General features: G+C 41.6%; 1 protein-coding gene across 4 annotated transcripts in view; it reads left to right on the top strand.

Moving 5' to 3' along the window:
* The window catches only part of Dse (dermatan sulfate epimerase), a 62,900-nt gene that overhangs the window by 7,688 nt on the left and 38,179 nt on the right, over positions 1–17,033 (top strand). For 3 of the 4 annotated variants that reach the window (XR_004112182.1, XR_004112181.1, XM_031346879.1), the window contains exon 2: positions 16,513–16,981. Coding sequence is in view for 1 of the 4 variants with exons in the window: in XM_031346879.1 (XP_031202739.1) it covers positions 16,566–16,981 (416 nt within the window). In the remaining 3 variants the exon portion in view is untranslated. Of the gene's footprint in view, positions 1–16,512; positions 16,982–17,033 lie in introns of those variants that run through there. The other variant, XR_004112183.1, reaches the window with a different exon arrangement.

The following is a 17,033-nucleotide window of genomic DNA, read 5'->3' as shown; positions in this document are numbered from 1 at the left end:
GGACAGAGAAGGGGAAACAGACACGAGGCTACCTAAAGTGGTTTCTGCTGACCACGCCAAGGCTTTGCTAATGTTTTTATTCCTGAGTATGATTTCTGTAGGGTTTTGAGTTCTTTGGGAAGGTTTACATCCTGAAAAAATATGAAGTGTGGTCGTCTGAGGTGTGACTTCTGTTCATCTGAAAACGTGAAAATTAAAGAAAATAAGAATTATTTATTTAGATGAATATAAGCAAATAGTCAGTTTTATTCCTTTAAGTGAAAGTTGCTGCTACAGACTTTCCTTAGCGTTTTTACCAGGTCTAGTCGTAACTGGCTGGTTAAAGTAATCCTGATTACAGAAAGTTTTAGAACCTTCATTCAGGCAGACACTGTATGCTTTATTTTTTTCTTCAAGGAGGCCATTTTTTTCTTCCTACTTAAACGATGTAAAGTAATATTTTATTAACAAACACTGGCTTGGTAGGTACATAGTTACTGCCACAGTCACATTGTCTAACTTATCTATTGTTACCATATTATACTACATTTCTTGAATTCTTCCCCCACCCTATCTCCAGTTGTTTTTAAAAGTCTTAGCACCAAGCTCCACTGTTCATTGAACTTTCATGTATGCCTTATACTTTTTTCTACTCCATTTCTATGTGGGGGTTTTTGTTTTATCTTTGTTGGTCGCTGTGTTTTAATAGGCTTTAAAAGGTAGCCCAAAATGGCTTGGAACTTGCTGTGTAGTAGAGAATGGCCTTGAACTTCTGACCCTTTACCAAAGCTCTCAAGTGCTAGGGTTATAAGCACATGCCACCATACCAGGTTTATCTGCACCATTTCCGTGGTAGACCCAGATTGGCAGCAGTGAGGGAAGTAATCTCAGTGATCTTATAGACACGGTTTCACCATTCTCGTGGTCACAGTAGGGTGGTTGCCAATGCCAGAAAGAGCCTCTGGAGATGTCACATAGGAAAGCCCTTTTATGGCCAGAAGAGGGTGCTAGATCTCCCAGACCTGGAGCTACAGATGGTTGTAAGCTGCCACGTGGTCCTGGGGATTATTAATGCCAGGGCCTCTGGAAAAGCACCCAGTGCTCTTAATCTCTAAGCCATCTCTGCAACCCCCATAGAAAGATTCTTATAGGAATGCTGATGGATAAATACAAACAAAAACCCAATAATACTAGTGTTAAGAAACCTTGTGAGATGGCTCAGCGGTTAAGAGCACAGACTGCTCTTCCAAAGGTTTGAGTTCAATTCCCAGCAACCCACATGGTGCTTACAACCATCTGTAATGAGATCTGATGCCCTCTTCTGGTGTGTGCCTGAAGACAGTTATATTTATTTTTATGTTTACTCATATAAATAAAATAAATCTTAAAAAAAAAAAGAAACCTTATGAAATTTGTTTCATGTTGTTTAAAAAAATAATTTCAAAAATACTGATTCTGTGGCTTCCAGTGTTACTTTAGTTAAGATGTTCTTATATGGAAAGTGCTGATTTTGTGCAATTTATTTTTCCCTACAAGAAGTGGGAAATATGCAGTCAGCTGAGATGAGCCAGTTTGGGGAATGCCATGGGTAAAGAAGGGCAGTGTCTTAGACAGTTCCATAAGTACTTCCACTCAGTGTTAGGGCCACGCTTGCTGCAGACTCCCTTTGCAAGGAAAACTCATGCTTGGAGTCACCGGAGGCGACTTCCGGTTATCTCAGGTCAGCCTTCTTTTGGTGTCTCTTCTTTGTATCTTTCTCTGTTTACTTTATGTCTTCCAGCACTTACAGCTTGTTCCCAGGAGGCTCTAGAACCATGAAGGTCTGACCCGCTGATTTTATTCAACTGCCCAGTTTGAAATTTCAAGATCTGCCTCTCCCACCTAAGGAAATTATTATTATTGGGGGCCACAGTCTGATTGATGTGTTATATTTAAATCCTAAGGCTTTTCATCATGGAAGTTTGTGCATTTAATGTGATCTGTATAGAATTATTCTATAGGCTTTAATGAAAAGTAGCTGAGTGAGAGATAAAAAGTAAAATTTCACTTCAACATGTGAAATTTCATATTTGAAGTTTGACATTCTTGGGCCTCTTCCAATATCTCTTCGCTGGGGAACGTGTGTATGGCAGTGAGTATTTACGTTGCTGAATTGCCCTGGAATGATAAGCCTGTGCCTGGAGTGCAGCTGGGCTAGCAGCACTGGAAGGAGGTTATAATATAGATCCTTCTTTGTGTGCCTTCAATTCTTTTTCTCCTCTAATTGGTGAAGCCACAAAGAGTTGGTTCAGTGACTGCAAGTTTTAGAAGTGGTGGATCTGTATTATTTGGGAAAAAACCACTTTGATGTCTAACTTTGTCCAGTGTACTTTTGAACTTGGAGAATTCCATGAAGGAATACTAGACCTCCATGGTAGGAACATTGGAAGGTCTTAGTGTCTGGCAAGTGTTTACCAGACACTTTCGTGTTTGAGAAGATGTCTGGGTGGCAGGAACAGAGGAAGTATGCAAAGCAGATATGATGTGGACTTTGGCCTTGAGGAATTTAAAATATGCTTGGCAGATAATGACTCTGAAGCTTAATGAGATTGGCTAAACTCTGAACTGAACAACACCAAGGCTACAGGAAGGAAGGGACTTGAGAAGATGACAGGCAAGACAGATAGCAGCTGGGAAGGGAAGGGATGAGGAAGTGGGCTTGCTGGGCTTTGTGCAATAGAGGGAGTGGGTGGGTGAGCATTGCAAGTGCGTAGGCCAAGGAGCAAATGGCCAGGAACATGAGGGAGCAGAAATGGAATGGCTGAGTTTACTACTTATTATCTCCTTGTATGTCATGTCCTCTTTGCCCCTCCCTTCATAATGCCTTTTCATTGTTTTGTGTGTGTGTGTGTGTTTGTGTGCATATGGAGGCTGGAGGACAGCTTACCATTGTTTGAAATCATGTCTCTTCTTTGCTCTTTGCTACTGCAGATGCATGGGATTCTCCTGTCTCTAATACCCATCTTGCCATAGAAACACTAGCAATGCAGATGCATGCTACATGCCTGGCTGTTTATGGGCCACAAACTCAGGTCCTCAAAGTGTGCTGCAAGACCTTTGAGCCACCTTTTTAGCACTGCCATACATACTTTTGAAAGGCCTGTGCTTGACACTATAGGAGAGACGACTAAACCACTGACTCCCAGCAGCCTGTCCTTCAGTAGGTGAGATTTACCTCACCTTCTGTTGGGATCCACAGAGGACAATATGAGAGGGAGAGATAATTACAGACATCACAATACTCAATATGTACAAGATTAGTCATAAATGTTTACTAGAGACAGTTAAATCTGTGTGCATTCTTACCTAACGCCTTTTAAGGCTCACTTCAGAAACCACGTCCTGGATGTGGCCTTCCGTCTGTCTCCTGATTGCCTGGACCTGCACCATTCTCTACACAGCCTTAGACAGCCATGCCACAGAGCTCTTTGGGGTTTAGCTATGCTTCCTGTTTCCTGAAAGGATCTTGTGCCTTTCTTTCTAGTGTAGCATGCTCGGTGACAGCTTTCTATTTCAAGCTGATGAGGTCTTAGGTTTCTATTGCCAAGTCCCTACTGGGAACCTTGCTCATTACCACACATCTCAGCCCCATGACATGGGCCTGTCTATCACCGCCTTGTAGACAGGTAATTGAGTTGGAACGTCTATGGAAGCATGTTTTTGTCCTGGACATGCAGATCATTCATCCACCCCCTTCTTCTATATTCCTCTGTGGCCTCAGAAGCTGTTTCCTAATAGAAACATGGCTATAAATATCACCATAGCTTTCTTAGCACAAATTAAGGACAAAGTAGTAGAAATGGTATAGAGGATGAATTCTCTAAGATGGAAAAAGTAGCCCTTCTTGAAGTTAAACTTTAAAAATAGTAACACTAATAATGCCTCTATACCAAAGCATTAAGTCGTGGTAATTATTACTGGAAATAAGGTTAAAGGGACTGACTTTAAATTTCAAAATAGAATAATGTAAATAACAGCAATTATGGCAAAATCATTCAGCAGAGAGTGCATTGAAAGGCAATAGACTGGATTAAACCTATGTAATGGGCCAGGAGTCTTAGTGGCTTTTTTGTTTGTTTGTTTGTTTTTCGAGACAGGGCTTCTCTGTGTAGCCCTGGCTGTCCTGGAACTCACTCTGTAGACCAGGCTGGCCTCGAAGTCAGAAACCCACCTGCCTCTGCCTCCCACGTGCTAGGATTGAAGGCATGTACCTCCACTGCCTGGTGTCTTAGTGATTTTTAAAAAGACCCGAAGAGACTCTTGAAAACCCTGTGTAGGATGTTGGGAGACAAGGCGCATTACAGAAGTGAACTTGATCATAGGCACACAAGGCTCATTATTGATGGTGTGGAAAGCCGTGAGGGTAAGCCAGCCACAGTCAGCCTGGGGTGGACTAAATGGGATGATTGGGAAGACTCTGTGTGTGACTGTAGCTCTAGGAACCTCTGTGTGTGACTGCAGCTCTAGGAACCTCTGGTGACCACTTTGAGTAGCCCTGGAGATTCCAGCATTGTGTTCTGCTTTACACACAAATGGTTTGTTTTGATAGTCAAAGATTTTTTTATTGTTCCTTTCTCTAGAGTTCTGTAAATATCTGTAGAGTTATATAAATAGCTATCTCTGAATATTTAAAGGCTAATATCTTGACACAGCAATTAAATTTATGTTTAGTAAATTGCTGCTCCTTCCTGAATGTTAGGCACTTTCTCACCCAATTCCAGCCATGCTGGCCTCCTTACTGACGCTAATGTATTTCCCCCATCACAACCATAATGCTCTAATAACCTGTGAAGATGTTCTAGGAGGTCCTCAGACAGTGCAGTGTTTCTTCTGCATTGCTACTGAGGAGGATCACTCGAAGCTTACATGAGAGGGAAGAATTAAGCCTAAGTACCTTTAAAGCATGGTGTGGGCTGAGTCATCGCAGCAGTGGTGGAAGCGGGTAGATTTGAAGAAAGAGCCAACAGAATTTGCTGACAGTTTAGTTTACAAAAAAGAAGGTATGAACCGAGAGAAAGGGACTTTGGCCTGAATTCCCAGCAGGATTGGTTGGAACAGCAGCTGGAGGTGGGTGAGGCAGGGCAAGCTTGAGAAGTTAGCATGTTGTCTTTGGGTTAATTGTGTGGATATGTACCATTGTTTCACAAATCTAGTCTGTGGTATTTGAAGTTTGATTGTGATGATTCACAGGAGGGTGTGTGCGAAGAGCCCAAGGATTTTTGAGATTCCTAGAACTGAAATCTTGGAAACAAAACTGAAAATGAAGATCAAGTACATGTAAAAATATTCAAGGACAGAGAAAGGCAGCAGAAGAGGCAAATTTATTACGGATAACTATTGATGGCTATTTGAGAGCTGAAAGACAAATGGAGGCTTGCTTGGAATGGCTTAAAGGATAAAGGTGCATCAGGGACCCACTTGCTAGAAGGAGAGAACCAAGTCCCTTAGGTTATCCTCTGGCTTCCACATTCATTCTGTAGTATGTGCTGCTCTCCCAATAAATAAATAAATAATAATTAATGAACTTTATAGACTTTCTAGTGACAAAAGTATTACACATCCCTATCAAACATCACAAAGCTACTCATAACTTTAGTGTAAATAATTCTACCAAAGGCATCAAAAACAACATGATGTGACTCAGAAAAAGAGTGAAATATTTTTATAATCATAGTTTTGTTTAATATATAGGTAGAGGAAATTGAGCAGAGGGAAAGGCATACAGAGCAAATTCCCCGAAAAGCCAGGAACGAGCTTCCAGGTGTTCGCTCCACTGTAGGACAATGTTTACTGTTGCTGGCCGGAGAAGGGTGGGTTCTTACTAGAGTCAACTTGGCTATTCAGACTTCATCCCTTACCCCACCTACCCTTGCAGCACAGAATCAGATCAAACTAGTATCATTTGACCACGAAACTTATACAAAAATAAACCTTATCGGAGAGAGTAATCAGGGATCACAGAGCTGCCTTCCATGGGCTGCTCACAGGTCAGGCCCAAGTCTGGCTTGCTTCCAGATTGTAAGGGGTTTGAGCAGTTAGGGCTTGGGGATTTAACCCTTTCCTGAACAGTCTGATAGGCCAGTTTTTTATTTTTTATTTTTAGAGGATAAATAGGCAGATCCCAGAAGAGACACAGAGATACATACTGCAATTTTAAGACATATGTAGCAAAATTCATGAGTGAACCATAACTTAAGTAATGTTAAATTTGTTTCACAACATTTCCCAGGAAAATCTGTAATAGATGAGGTTATGACTCACCCATAGAATTCTGGAAATTCTGTTCTAGAAGAAGAGAGAACTAATTTGTAAAATATGTGTGGTATTGGCTGGATTCAGGGAAGCGGTCAGGCGATGGAAATCTAGTATGGAAGTTGATGATTAGTCCTAGAACAGAGTTTGTCTTGACAAAGCAGAACAAAGTTGGATGTAAAACTTGATGTAGAAGGCCCAAGAAAGAAATGAACTGAGGGTGCTTTCAGATATCCAGACTGAAAGAGTGAGGTACATGAGTTTGATCCGAGTGGAAGATAAGTTTGGTTTACTTAATGTATGTTCTCATTGACAGGAAGTGGAAAATGTATTTAAATGTCACATCTCTAAAGAACCTGTTTCACACACACACACACACACACACACACACACACACACCCCACACACCACATTTTCTGAGACAGGTTCTCTGTCTACAGCCCTTGCTGGCATTCTGTAGACCAGGCTGAACTCACAGAGATTCTCCTGCTTCTATCTGTGACAGGGACTGCTGTTTCCTTGTTTGGGGTCTTGTTCTGTGTAGGCACATACATTTCATCAATCTTTTTCTATAAGCTCTTTTTTCCTTGGATATATTTAATTAGTAAGAATATATAGCCCCAATGTTGTCAACGTGCAGCTGAACAGAAAGAACTAACTGATTTCCCATAAAATGTTTTATATTTGTCAAAATATTTGGTTTTTAGGTCCTTGAAGAAATTGACAATTTCTAATAAACAGTGCACTGTACCTATTTTGGGACTAAAGTTCTCAGAGTTTTGTGAGTGCTCACTTCCTCCTGGGGTCATGGTATACTTCCTCCAGTTCAGCTGACTGTGCTATTCTTGTAGAGCATGATAGATAATAGTGGCTGCCGGGTTTACTGAGCACTTTCTGAATCTTGCACATCCTTTTTTGGTTGTTATTGTGTTGTTTTGTTCTCCAAGACCGTGTTTCTCTGTATATTCCTGGCTGTCCTGGATCTCCCTTTTTAGACCAGGCTGGCCTCTATCTCACTGGGAACTGTCCTGGATCTCCCTTTTTAGACCAGGCTGGCCTCTATCTCACTGGGAACTGTCCTCCCTCTCTGTCCCAAGTGCTGGGATTAAAGGTGTGTCTGACCGCCATGCCCAGCTCCTTCACATCCTTTCACTATTTCAAATATACCAGCCAACTAAAGCTACACAGAAATCTCATGAGTGAGATGCTGCTATTTTAAATAGGAGCATAGCAAAGGGTGTGTTGATGTTAGGATTTAAACCCAGAAGCCAGTTTGGGCCACTAGCCACTCTTGTGTTCTGAGATAGCTTAGACCTTGCTTATATTAAAACATTACCATAGAATAGGCATTTTGCAGATATTAGTTTATTTAATTTGCCAATAAGTTTAGGAGTCAAGATAGCATTTTTAGTGCATATTAAATGGAGTAGGTCTAGATGGTTTTTCTGAAACAAACCATGTTGGCCTCATGAGGGCTCTCGTAGCCTCTTCTGCCCTCGTGAACCTGTGGGAGGGAGGATGTTTTTACTGAGGGTTAATTAAACTAGCATTTGAAACTGTAAAATTAAAATTTAACCCCTGGCTTCACAATTTCTTTTCTCCCTTTATTTTTGGTCCGCGTGCATGTGTGGATGCAGCTGTGGCCCACAGATCCAGAGCTGGTTGGCCCTTTGAATTCTTCTATAAAATCTTTGGTTCCTGTTTACAGCACTTTGAAAAATAGATTGTAATTTTTCTTCTGTGGCTAGGAACAATGGATTAAGGGAGAATGCCTAATTTGTCTTACTGCCAGACAGTAATGAAAATACTGCAGATAACAAACCCCCAGAAATGCTGATTCCTTTGCTTTTTGTTCTATAGTTCTTTGGGCTAAGGTGTATTAATTACTGTGACAAAGAGACCCATAAAGACTATTTAAGGAAAGAAGGGTTTATTTGGGCTTGTGGTCTGAAGGTCCAGTCAGTGTACCATGAGAGGGAAGACACTGTGGCCATGGAACAGCTCTGGCTTCCATGCTGGGAGCGAGTCAGGTCATCACACTGTGTACACATTTGGGGAGCAGGGAGAGATGGACAGTGGATAGAGTGGCGGATAACTGAAGCTCTCTTTCTTATTTTCCCACATTTATTCGGTGCAGGACCCATGGAAGATGCTATGGACATTCAGAATGAGTTCGTACCTCCTCACTTAAACCTTTCTGAAACACCTTGTAAACACACCCAGGAGTGCTTTTTTTATGATTATTCAAAATCTAGGCAAAAGAGAAGATTAACTCTTAAAATAGGTAGACTTTTCTTGTTCACTAGTGTGCTTAATGCCTAGCATATAGTTCTAAATTTAGTAGCTGATTGGTACAAAGCAGAATGAACTGATTTCTATTCCTATCATGAAAAGGGAGTTGATATTTCAGTTCTGGGAAACAGTGTGTTGAAATATATAATATCCATCAATTGTTACTTTTTAAATATTGAGGATATAAGCATACATTTTATTATAACATTTTCAATTTACTTTGTATATAATATTATAACTAAAATTATAAAAATACTTTTGGATTTTCTGTTGCAAAATCACTAAGGAAGTCAGTTAAAACTGCAAAATACGCTTGTCAGAAGATCATGTTAGATGCTAAATAAACTACAGTTTACTCTTGCACCTTTGGACTTGCCTCAAAATTGTATGGTCGTTACAATTTCACTTTCATCCTTTTTGTAAGTAAAATTGTGACTGGCTTGTTCTCCTACCTCAGCCTTGATCTCTTTGCCATCACAAAATAATACAGATTTTGCTTGCTTTCCACATTATAAGTGGTAACCACTCTTTCAAAGGCTGCATCTTTAATTTTGTTTAATTAGTAATTATTACTTAATGGGTATGCATATATGTATGTGTGGGAGAACACGAATATGAGTGTGCTCATCTGTGTGTGCATATGTAGAAGCTAGAGTTTCTGTGTGTGCATATGTAGAACTTAGAGTTTCTGTGTGTGCATATGTAGAAGCTAGAGTTTCTGTGTGTGCATATGTAGAAGCTAGAGTTTCCTCTGGGGGCACTTCCTTCTCCATCTTGTTTGTTTGTTCGTTCGTTCGTTTGTTCGTTCGTTTGCTTGCTTGCTTGCTTGTTGAGACAGTCTCTTACTGAACCAGGAGCTCACTATTTTTGGTTTGGCTCTCCCTGTCTCCATCCTGTAAGTGCTGGGGCTACAGGTACACAGCACCAGGAGTACTGCAGATTCAAACTTACTTCATGAGTGCAGAACAAAACAAAAAGCTTTTACTCACTGAATTATCTTCCCAGCTTCCACACCTGGATCTTAATCTTCCAATTTACATTTGAAAAAAATCTGTAAGCATAATTTAGAAGAATTCCTAGTCTCACATAAGTAAGTTGATAGAGAGAAGTGAACTTCAAGTTGTATTATGAAACCATGTGGTGCCTCCATGAGAACCAATCAGGAAGCAGGGATAGAAATGCTTTTTGATTGCAAAAGGCTGCTCTTAAAACGATGTCACACACCATTATTACCTTCTGTGTGGTTTTGCTGTGTGGGCACAGGGTTATAATTACTCCTTCAGTAACATGTGATAATTCTAGAGGGTTCCACATGTTGTCATTTCATATTGTGGATTTTTGTGTGAGCATGGGGGATGGTGTATTTTATTTTACCTTTAGATAAGGAGCTCTCAGTTTGACCAAGAGCTTGCAGTTTTGAAGTTTTTCTGTCTGACTCTGTGGACTTCACACGTTAGTGAGGATAATTGCAGGGATGATTATATAGTACCCAGACCATGTTATCTTAGGATTTGACATAGTTAACAGGAAGGGTAGATTTATTTCACTACAAAAATTTACCGGAAATTTAAGGTTTTATTCGATGTGGAGGATTTGTTTTTCAGAAATTATTTTAATCATTCATTTACTAAAACTGAAGTTAAAAAAAATGAGATCTCTAAAAGTGCGTACATACATTCCTATGTAAAGGAGTACACAAGAGTACACAGGAGATTACAACAGGATATCCCCCAGGAAGGTGGAAAGAGGTTCCTTCAAGGGTCATGCCCAAAATGGAAGGCAGGAGAATGGGCTTCCTGCTTGGCGAGTGTTAGGGCCTTCAGTGTTGGCGTAGATGCTTATTCAAGAAGAACCAAGAGAAGGAGCTTGGGCTAGATGTAAAGTGAGTAGGGCAGGGCTGAGGGGCTGAGCACTAAACTCCTCAGTGCTCACAGTTTCTAGGGACGAGGCTCTAATAGACAAGCCCTTCTGCCAGCGGTCTGGCCAACTCTTGCCTCCTGTAGAGATGGACAGACCAGGGTGGGATGCTGCGAACTGTTCCAGTCAGGAACCAGTTCCAGCTGCCCTGGGCAGAGTGTGCTGTGAGGGAGTTTTAGAAACCATCCATGATGGTCAGGGAGGTGTCTCCGAGAGATGGTAGAGGCATAGACTCCTTCCAGGAGCATTAAAGGTAGACATCTTGACTGTTCAAGGTGGCCCAAGCCCTAGGCCTTCTTGCTGTGTTTTGTTCTGTTTAGTTCTTTAATTACCTGGAGGGTATCTTGTCATTTCATGTCCAGTCCATTTCCTTTGAAGCAAGAAACATTTCCCAATCTGCTAGACAGAATCTAGAAAGTCAGCATATTTGTTTACTTAAATACATATGTGGGGCTTAATAAGACATTAGGTGATATCTCATTTCCCAAACCTGTGAGTTAAGACTCCATCCTTCACCAAGTGTCATCATTGGCTGTTGGCGGTGAGAGCAAATGTTCCACAATATTCATGTACCCCTTCCATAATAAAAGTGTATTACTGGAAAATAGTTCTCAGCCATACTGTATTTCTCAGCTACTGTTGTATCACTGAACCTGTCTTTTGAAAGAATAAAAAACATTTACCTCATATACTTAAAAATTTACTTGTCTTGGGAAGCCAGCAAATCCTGGTTCTATTATGTTATTATATTAGAATGTTATTCTTTTCTGGGAGGCAAAAGTGCGTGAAACATTTCAAGTGTCAAATGCTTTTCTTCCCCATGAGAGTCGTGCCAACCATAAATGATACCTGATAGACTCTGGAACATTTGGGCACCATTTTAGTTAAGTGTTGAGCAAGCCTGATGATCTTGCCCATACCAGTTAACAACTATGATTCTCAGTTTTTGCCAGTGAATTATGAAGATAACAGTTTCTTTCCTGTTTTCTGGTAAAATGTTAATATAGCCATAAGTGAACAAAACTTTTCTTCTCTTAGTAAAAATAAATACTTACCGAGCTCTCCCGGGCAAGGTATCTAGGCTAAGGATATCACTTGCATTTAATCACCCCATGAAACAGGGACCATCTTGTAAAGGAGAAAATGGAGGCTTTGCGAGTGAGAGTCTTGAAACCAACAGAGAGCACAGCTGGCGCTTGCACCGGTGTCTACACAAGCGCATGGTCCGTACAGTTAGTTCCTAAGATTTGACACCTAAGAGTGTTTCCAATCCATCTTCATTTGGGACACGTTTTACTTTCTTTGGAGCCATTGTTTCCGATCTGTGTGCTATACTGTGCATTCCCCAAGGCATGAGGAGTTAAAAAGGCTTTTGTGGTATCCTGTGCTTCTTCTCTACATAGCCCTGGGTTGGGTCTTGGCTTAGCTCTCCTCTTCAAGACATTTCTGTGCTTTATGTAAAGCTAGCAAAAGTGAAACTTCCAATTTTGAATGCTTTTGAAAAATCTGTGTAGTTAAAGATAAAAAGAACAAACCTTAGTTTAGGATTTGAGTTCTAGTTCTGCTTTTGGAATATATTCAGTTTCCACGTAAACAAGACTTCTTTGCCACGAGACTGGGTTTCTCTGTGTAGGCCACATTGTTATTGTAATGTTAAAGACTAGATAAGTGAAGGCACTTAGATCCCTGAGCCACAGTTTCTGTATTAGCAGTCCTAACAGCTGTGCTGAATTATTGGAACCAGAATTAAGCAGAATAATTTTGGGCTGTGTGGCATTGTGAAGATCTACTTAAGATAATTATAACTGGCTTGGCTGGAGACTAAAACTGAACTTGGGTTGCAGCTGGTGGCTGGTCTCACAGCCCTATCTGAACTATCTTGTAGCAACAGTGATTCTTAAGTTACTGCACTGTATCTGCCAATGAAGTAAAATGGTAGAAATGTTTTAGGGCTCTGTGGTGTGGGAACAAAGGAATGCAAAAGAAAGCTGAATCCTGCGAGGCAGTGTGCTCCACGAGAAGAGGAACTAAAATCAGGAAACCGAGGCTCCTAGGGTCCTTCAGAAACACCCTGGGGATTGAATTCTTGGTAAGCTGTGCATTGAAAGAGTGATTGCTAATTGAGTCTAGTCATTTTGCCAAATTAAAATACCATGTTCCTGAACTAGACCAGAGATTCCGGTGAGTGCAGAGCTCTGCTTTCTACAACATCGAACTAGCGAGATCACTTGTGGAGGTCTCAGTAGCGAGATCACTTGTGGAGGTCTCAGTAGCGAGATCACTTGTGGAGGTCTCAGTAGCGAGATCTCTTGTGGAGGTCTCAGTAGCGAGATCTCTTGTGGAGGTCTCAGTAGCGAGATCTCTTGTGGAGGTCTCAGTAGCGAGATCACTTGTGGAGGTCTCAGTAGCGAGATCTCTTGTGGAGGTCTCAGTAGCGAGATCACTTGTGGAGGTCTCAATAGCGAGATCTCTTGTGGAGGTCTCAATAGCGAGATCACTTGTGGAGGTCTCAATAGCGAGATCTCTTGTGGAGGTCTCAGTAGCGAGATCTCTTGTGGAGGTCTCAGTAGCGAGATCTCTTGTGGAGGTCTCAGTAGCGAGATCACTTGTGGAGGTCTCAGTAGCGAGATCACTTGTGGAGGTCTCAGTAGCGAGATCTCTTGTGGAGGTCTCAAAGTTTACACGTGTTTCTCCAAGGCTGGGTGCTCTGGAGAATGGGTGGGGTAGAGAAGGAGGAGAATAGGGAGAGAGGGAGAGGGGGAGGCAGAGAGGTGGAGGAGGGGAGAGGAAGGGAGGGAGAGAGGAGTTGCTAAACCCTTTAGCCTTTCATAGACATTGTCTTACTGAGCATTCTCAGTGTCTCCTAAACTGCTCATTTATCAGAAACCACATTTATCAGAAACCACAATCAACACTTTTCTATTCCTATTTCGTGGGTTTATGTGTGTGTTAACTTTGAGACTTGTGTATGTATGTGCTGAGGTAGTTGCGGCTTTTCCTAATGTGTATTGAGATAAGTACATGAAATTGGTCAACAGCATGCCTACTTTAAATTATCTTGAAAGAAAAACACTTTTTTTTTTTTAGTTTTAAAATGTGCACACAGTGTGGACAGCTGATGGAAAAATCTAAAGACTGGAAATAGGATTCTGTTAGGTAGAATTTGTTAGACATTTACAACTGATAAATTCGAACCAGTTTTCTCAAGGTTAAAGCAAGTTTAAGGTAGATTTCAGCTTTGCTTCATTTTAAAACATCACATTTATGTTACTGGAGTTTCTAGACCTTCTGGGTGTTTTCTCCTATTACTTTCCTGGCAGAGACATTTTCTTTTTCTGGAAAGTTTTAAACTTGCCTTCGCTTCATATAAGGAAGAACAGGATCCTTTTGTTGCTCATATTAGTGGTGAGACTTTACCAACTCCCAAGCTGGAATTTAGTTCCGAGTAGTGTCTGTGAGCATTCAGGTACCAAATTCAATGCAGAGCTCCACGTGTGCAGAAAATTCTCCCGGCTCCGGGGAGACAAAGTGTAGGCAGCTGAACCCAGCTAGCGTGTTCGTGTTCGTTTGTGTCAGGCCCAGGAGAAACTGTGGGTAGGTAAAGGAGAGTCTGACTAGCTGGGAGGGCGATGGGAACCTGGCACCTTGAGTGAGATATTAGGAAAACAACATGTAATTTGTGGCTGGCCATCTCTGCTGATGAGTGGTTATGCAGAATGTCTGTGGGTTCTGTACTGGCCTGAGCATTTTTTTCCCAACAAGTTTTAAAGTGTGGTGAATACCCATCTTTCTGCTCTTACGTGCCCTGAGTAACTGAGGAGCTTTCCAAAACACTTGGCAGAAGGGGATGGTATCCAGAGTCTTGATTGTGTTTTCTTTCTGGAACCTCCTTTTCTGTGTAGGTGTATGCAGGCAACCCCTGAGTAACTGAGGCAGTGTCGCGGAAGAGGCTGGGCTCACTGGCCACCCCACAGCCTCTCAAAGTCTCAGTGACGGACTGGGCAGGAGGGTGGGGTACGTAGAGGAGAAGGAACAGTAAATAAAACACACCAGACTTTGTCATTTTAGAGAATGCTTGTCACAATAGCCTAGAAGGAAAACTCCTGAGCTCTGCGTAATCTTCCTACGGCTCCGCAGTAGCCTGAGTCACCCATTCCGCTCTACCACACCTTTAGAGACCCAGCCTCTGAGAGCACCACAGCTGTGTGCACGTGGAGCCAATTAACAAAGAAGTCCAACCTTTCCTCACCAGGGTGCCTGAATCCCCACTGTGCTAATTGCACCGTGACAGCATCCTCGCTTAGACTTTTGAAGATTTCTTTCTTAAAAGAAAGGCTAGCAGTACTTCTCTAGGGATAAGTAAATGGACGCCTTTGGGGGAACTGGGCGTTCTTTCACACCCGCTGGCTGCTTCGGGTTGCCAGGGAGCACACCCTCCTCTGTGTGACCACAGAGGACTATTTCTTGTAGCTGGGTCTCTGACCTTGAAGGAGTTAGCCAGCTGCCTTGAAGCTCTGGGTGCTAGACACAATACTGGCAGAGTCCAAGAGTTATTTCTCTTTTACTTATTTGATTTAATATGATTGTGTTAAACATTTTTTTTCTTTATCAGAAATTCTGTTCTTGAACGTAAAATGTGTCAACAAACCATTGCCATTTCATTTTCTCATACATATTTACAGTCTAAGTATATCTAAAAAAAAATAATAGCGACAAGTGATTCCACATTCTGCTCCTTGGGAGATGGAACAACTTGAGAATATGGATTGAATTTGGTGTTGAATTTTTATTTTTCTCTCATCTGTCTGGGAGGAAGCTGTTTTTCCTTGGAAAAATTGCTTGGATTCACCATTGACTTTTCCCTTTAATAACTGAAAACCACTCTTCGTTATTTACATAAAGCTTTTCTTCTGGTCTGATTTCTATAACCTTTCCCCTCATAAGAATTTTAAGATGTCCCTGACTTTTCTCTGAGGGGTTTTATGTCTGCTTATCCCAGATGTGAGACAGAGACAATGCTGAGGGTCTGTGTGTGTGAGTGTGTACGTTTGCTACCATTTGAAGGTAGTTCTTTTAACTAGTGAACAAATATGTCAAAGGGAGAAAAAAATTATAAAGAAAAACAACTAGATGAGATAATATTTAAGCCTGCTTTACATTTCTAATTTATTGATTGATACCAAAGCCCTATATACAAAATGAAAAAGCATGCAGTGGTTTCCAGAAATGATGGGAAAGCATATTCACTAGTCATCCAGTCGTTCAGTACTGGGATTTTCTTTTCTGGATGAAGGCATGATAGTTTCCCAGTCGCAGATCCCTGCCTTCATGGAGAGCTGAGCTGACGTCAGCCCAGGAAGCTTTGGCAGATTCTTCTGTCTTCTCTGGTCCACCTTCTGCTCCCACAAGGAGGACAGTTAACTTTACTCACATTATTTTATCAGCACAGATCCCCACAGATGTGCAAAATGTAAGGAAGAAAGCCAGGCGTTGGTGGCGCACACCTTTAATCCTAGCATTGGGAGGCAGAGGCAGGCGGATTTTTGAGTTCAAGGCCAGTCTGGTGTACAGAATGAGTTCCAGGACAGCCAGGACTATACAGACAAACAAACAAACAAACAAAAAGAAACAAAAAACAAACAAAAAACCCCCCAAAAAAACCAAACCAGGATTTTCTCCATTTTTCATAGTGGTTTCCAGGTTTCTCATGTTTATCACCAGCTTTTGGTGATTATGGTTTATGTATTCATGTCTAAGATACTATAGAAATCTCAGATTTTCTGCATGATAATTTATGAAAAAGACATATTTTTTTGTTGCTTCTCCTAAGTCTAAAGTTGTATTTCTGTGATGAATGCACATTTTTATGTCTATAAAATAAGACCTTGTGGGTTCTAGTACATTCCTCCCTACTTCAACTTTTGGTTGCATATTAAGAGATTCACATGCTTAAATGTTTAGTCCTTCTAGGAAGTGAGATACCTGCCTACTGTGTGCTTCTCCCAGGCATGACTGACTCTGTGTTTCTCGTAGGATCATTCGAAGATGATTTGGCTGCTTTGGAGACTGGGAGATCTGGTGCCACAATGAGGACTCACACACGGGGGGCTCCTAGTGTGTTTTTCATATGTTTGCTCTGCTGTGTGTCAGCCTACATCACTGACGAGAACCCAGAAGTCATGATTCCCTTCATTAATGCTAACTATGACAGCCACCCGATGTTGTACTTCTCCAGGAAGGATGTGGCAGAGCTCCAGCTGAGGGCTGCCGGCTCCCATGAACACATCGCAGCTCGGCTTACAGCAGCTGTGCATACCATGCTGACTAACCCCTTGGAGTACCTCCCTCCCTGGGATCACAAGGAGTACAGTGCCCGCTGGAATGAGATCTATGGAAACAACCTGGGTGCCTTGGCAATGTTCTGTGTGCTGTACCCTGAGAACACTGAAGCTCGAGACATGGCCAAAGACTACATGGAGAGGATGGCAGCGCAGCCTAGTTGGTAGATTTTTGTCTTTCCTTCTTCCTGTATTAACCTTGTTACTTCAAGAAAT

The sequence above is a fragment of the Mastomys coucha genome, unplaced genomic scaffold, assembly GCF_008632895.1.
Source record: "Mastomys coucha isolate ucsf_1 unplaced genomic scaffold, UCSF_Mcou_1 pScaffold3, whole genome shotgun sequence".
NCBI classification, from domain to species: Eukaryota; Metazoa; Chordata; class Mammalia; order Rodentia; family Muridae; genus Mastomys; species Mastomys coucha.
Note: the sequence above shows the minus strand (reverse complement) of the source record. Positions and strands in the feature narration are given on the sequence as shown.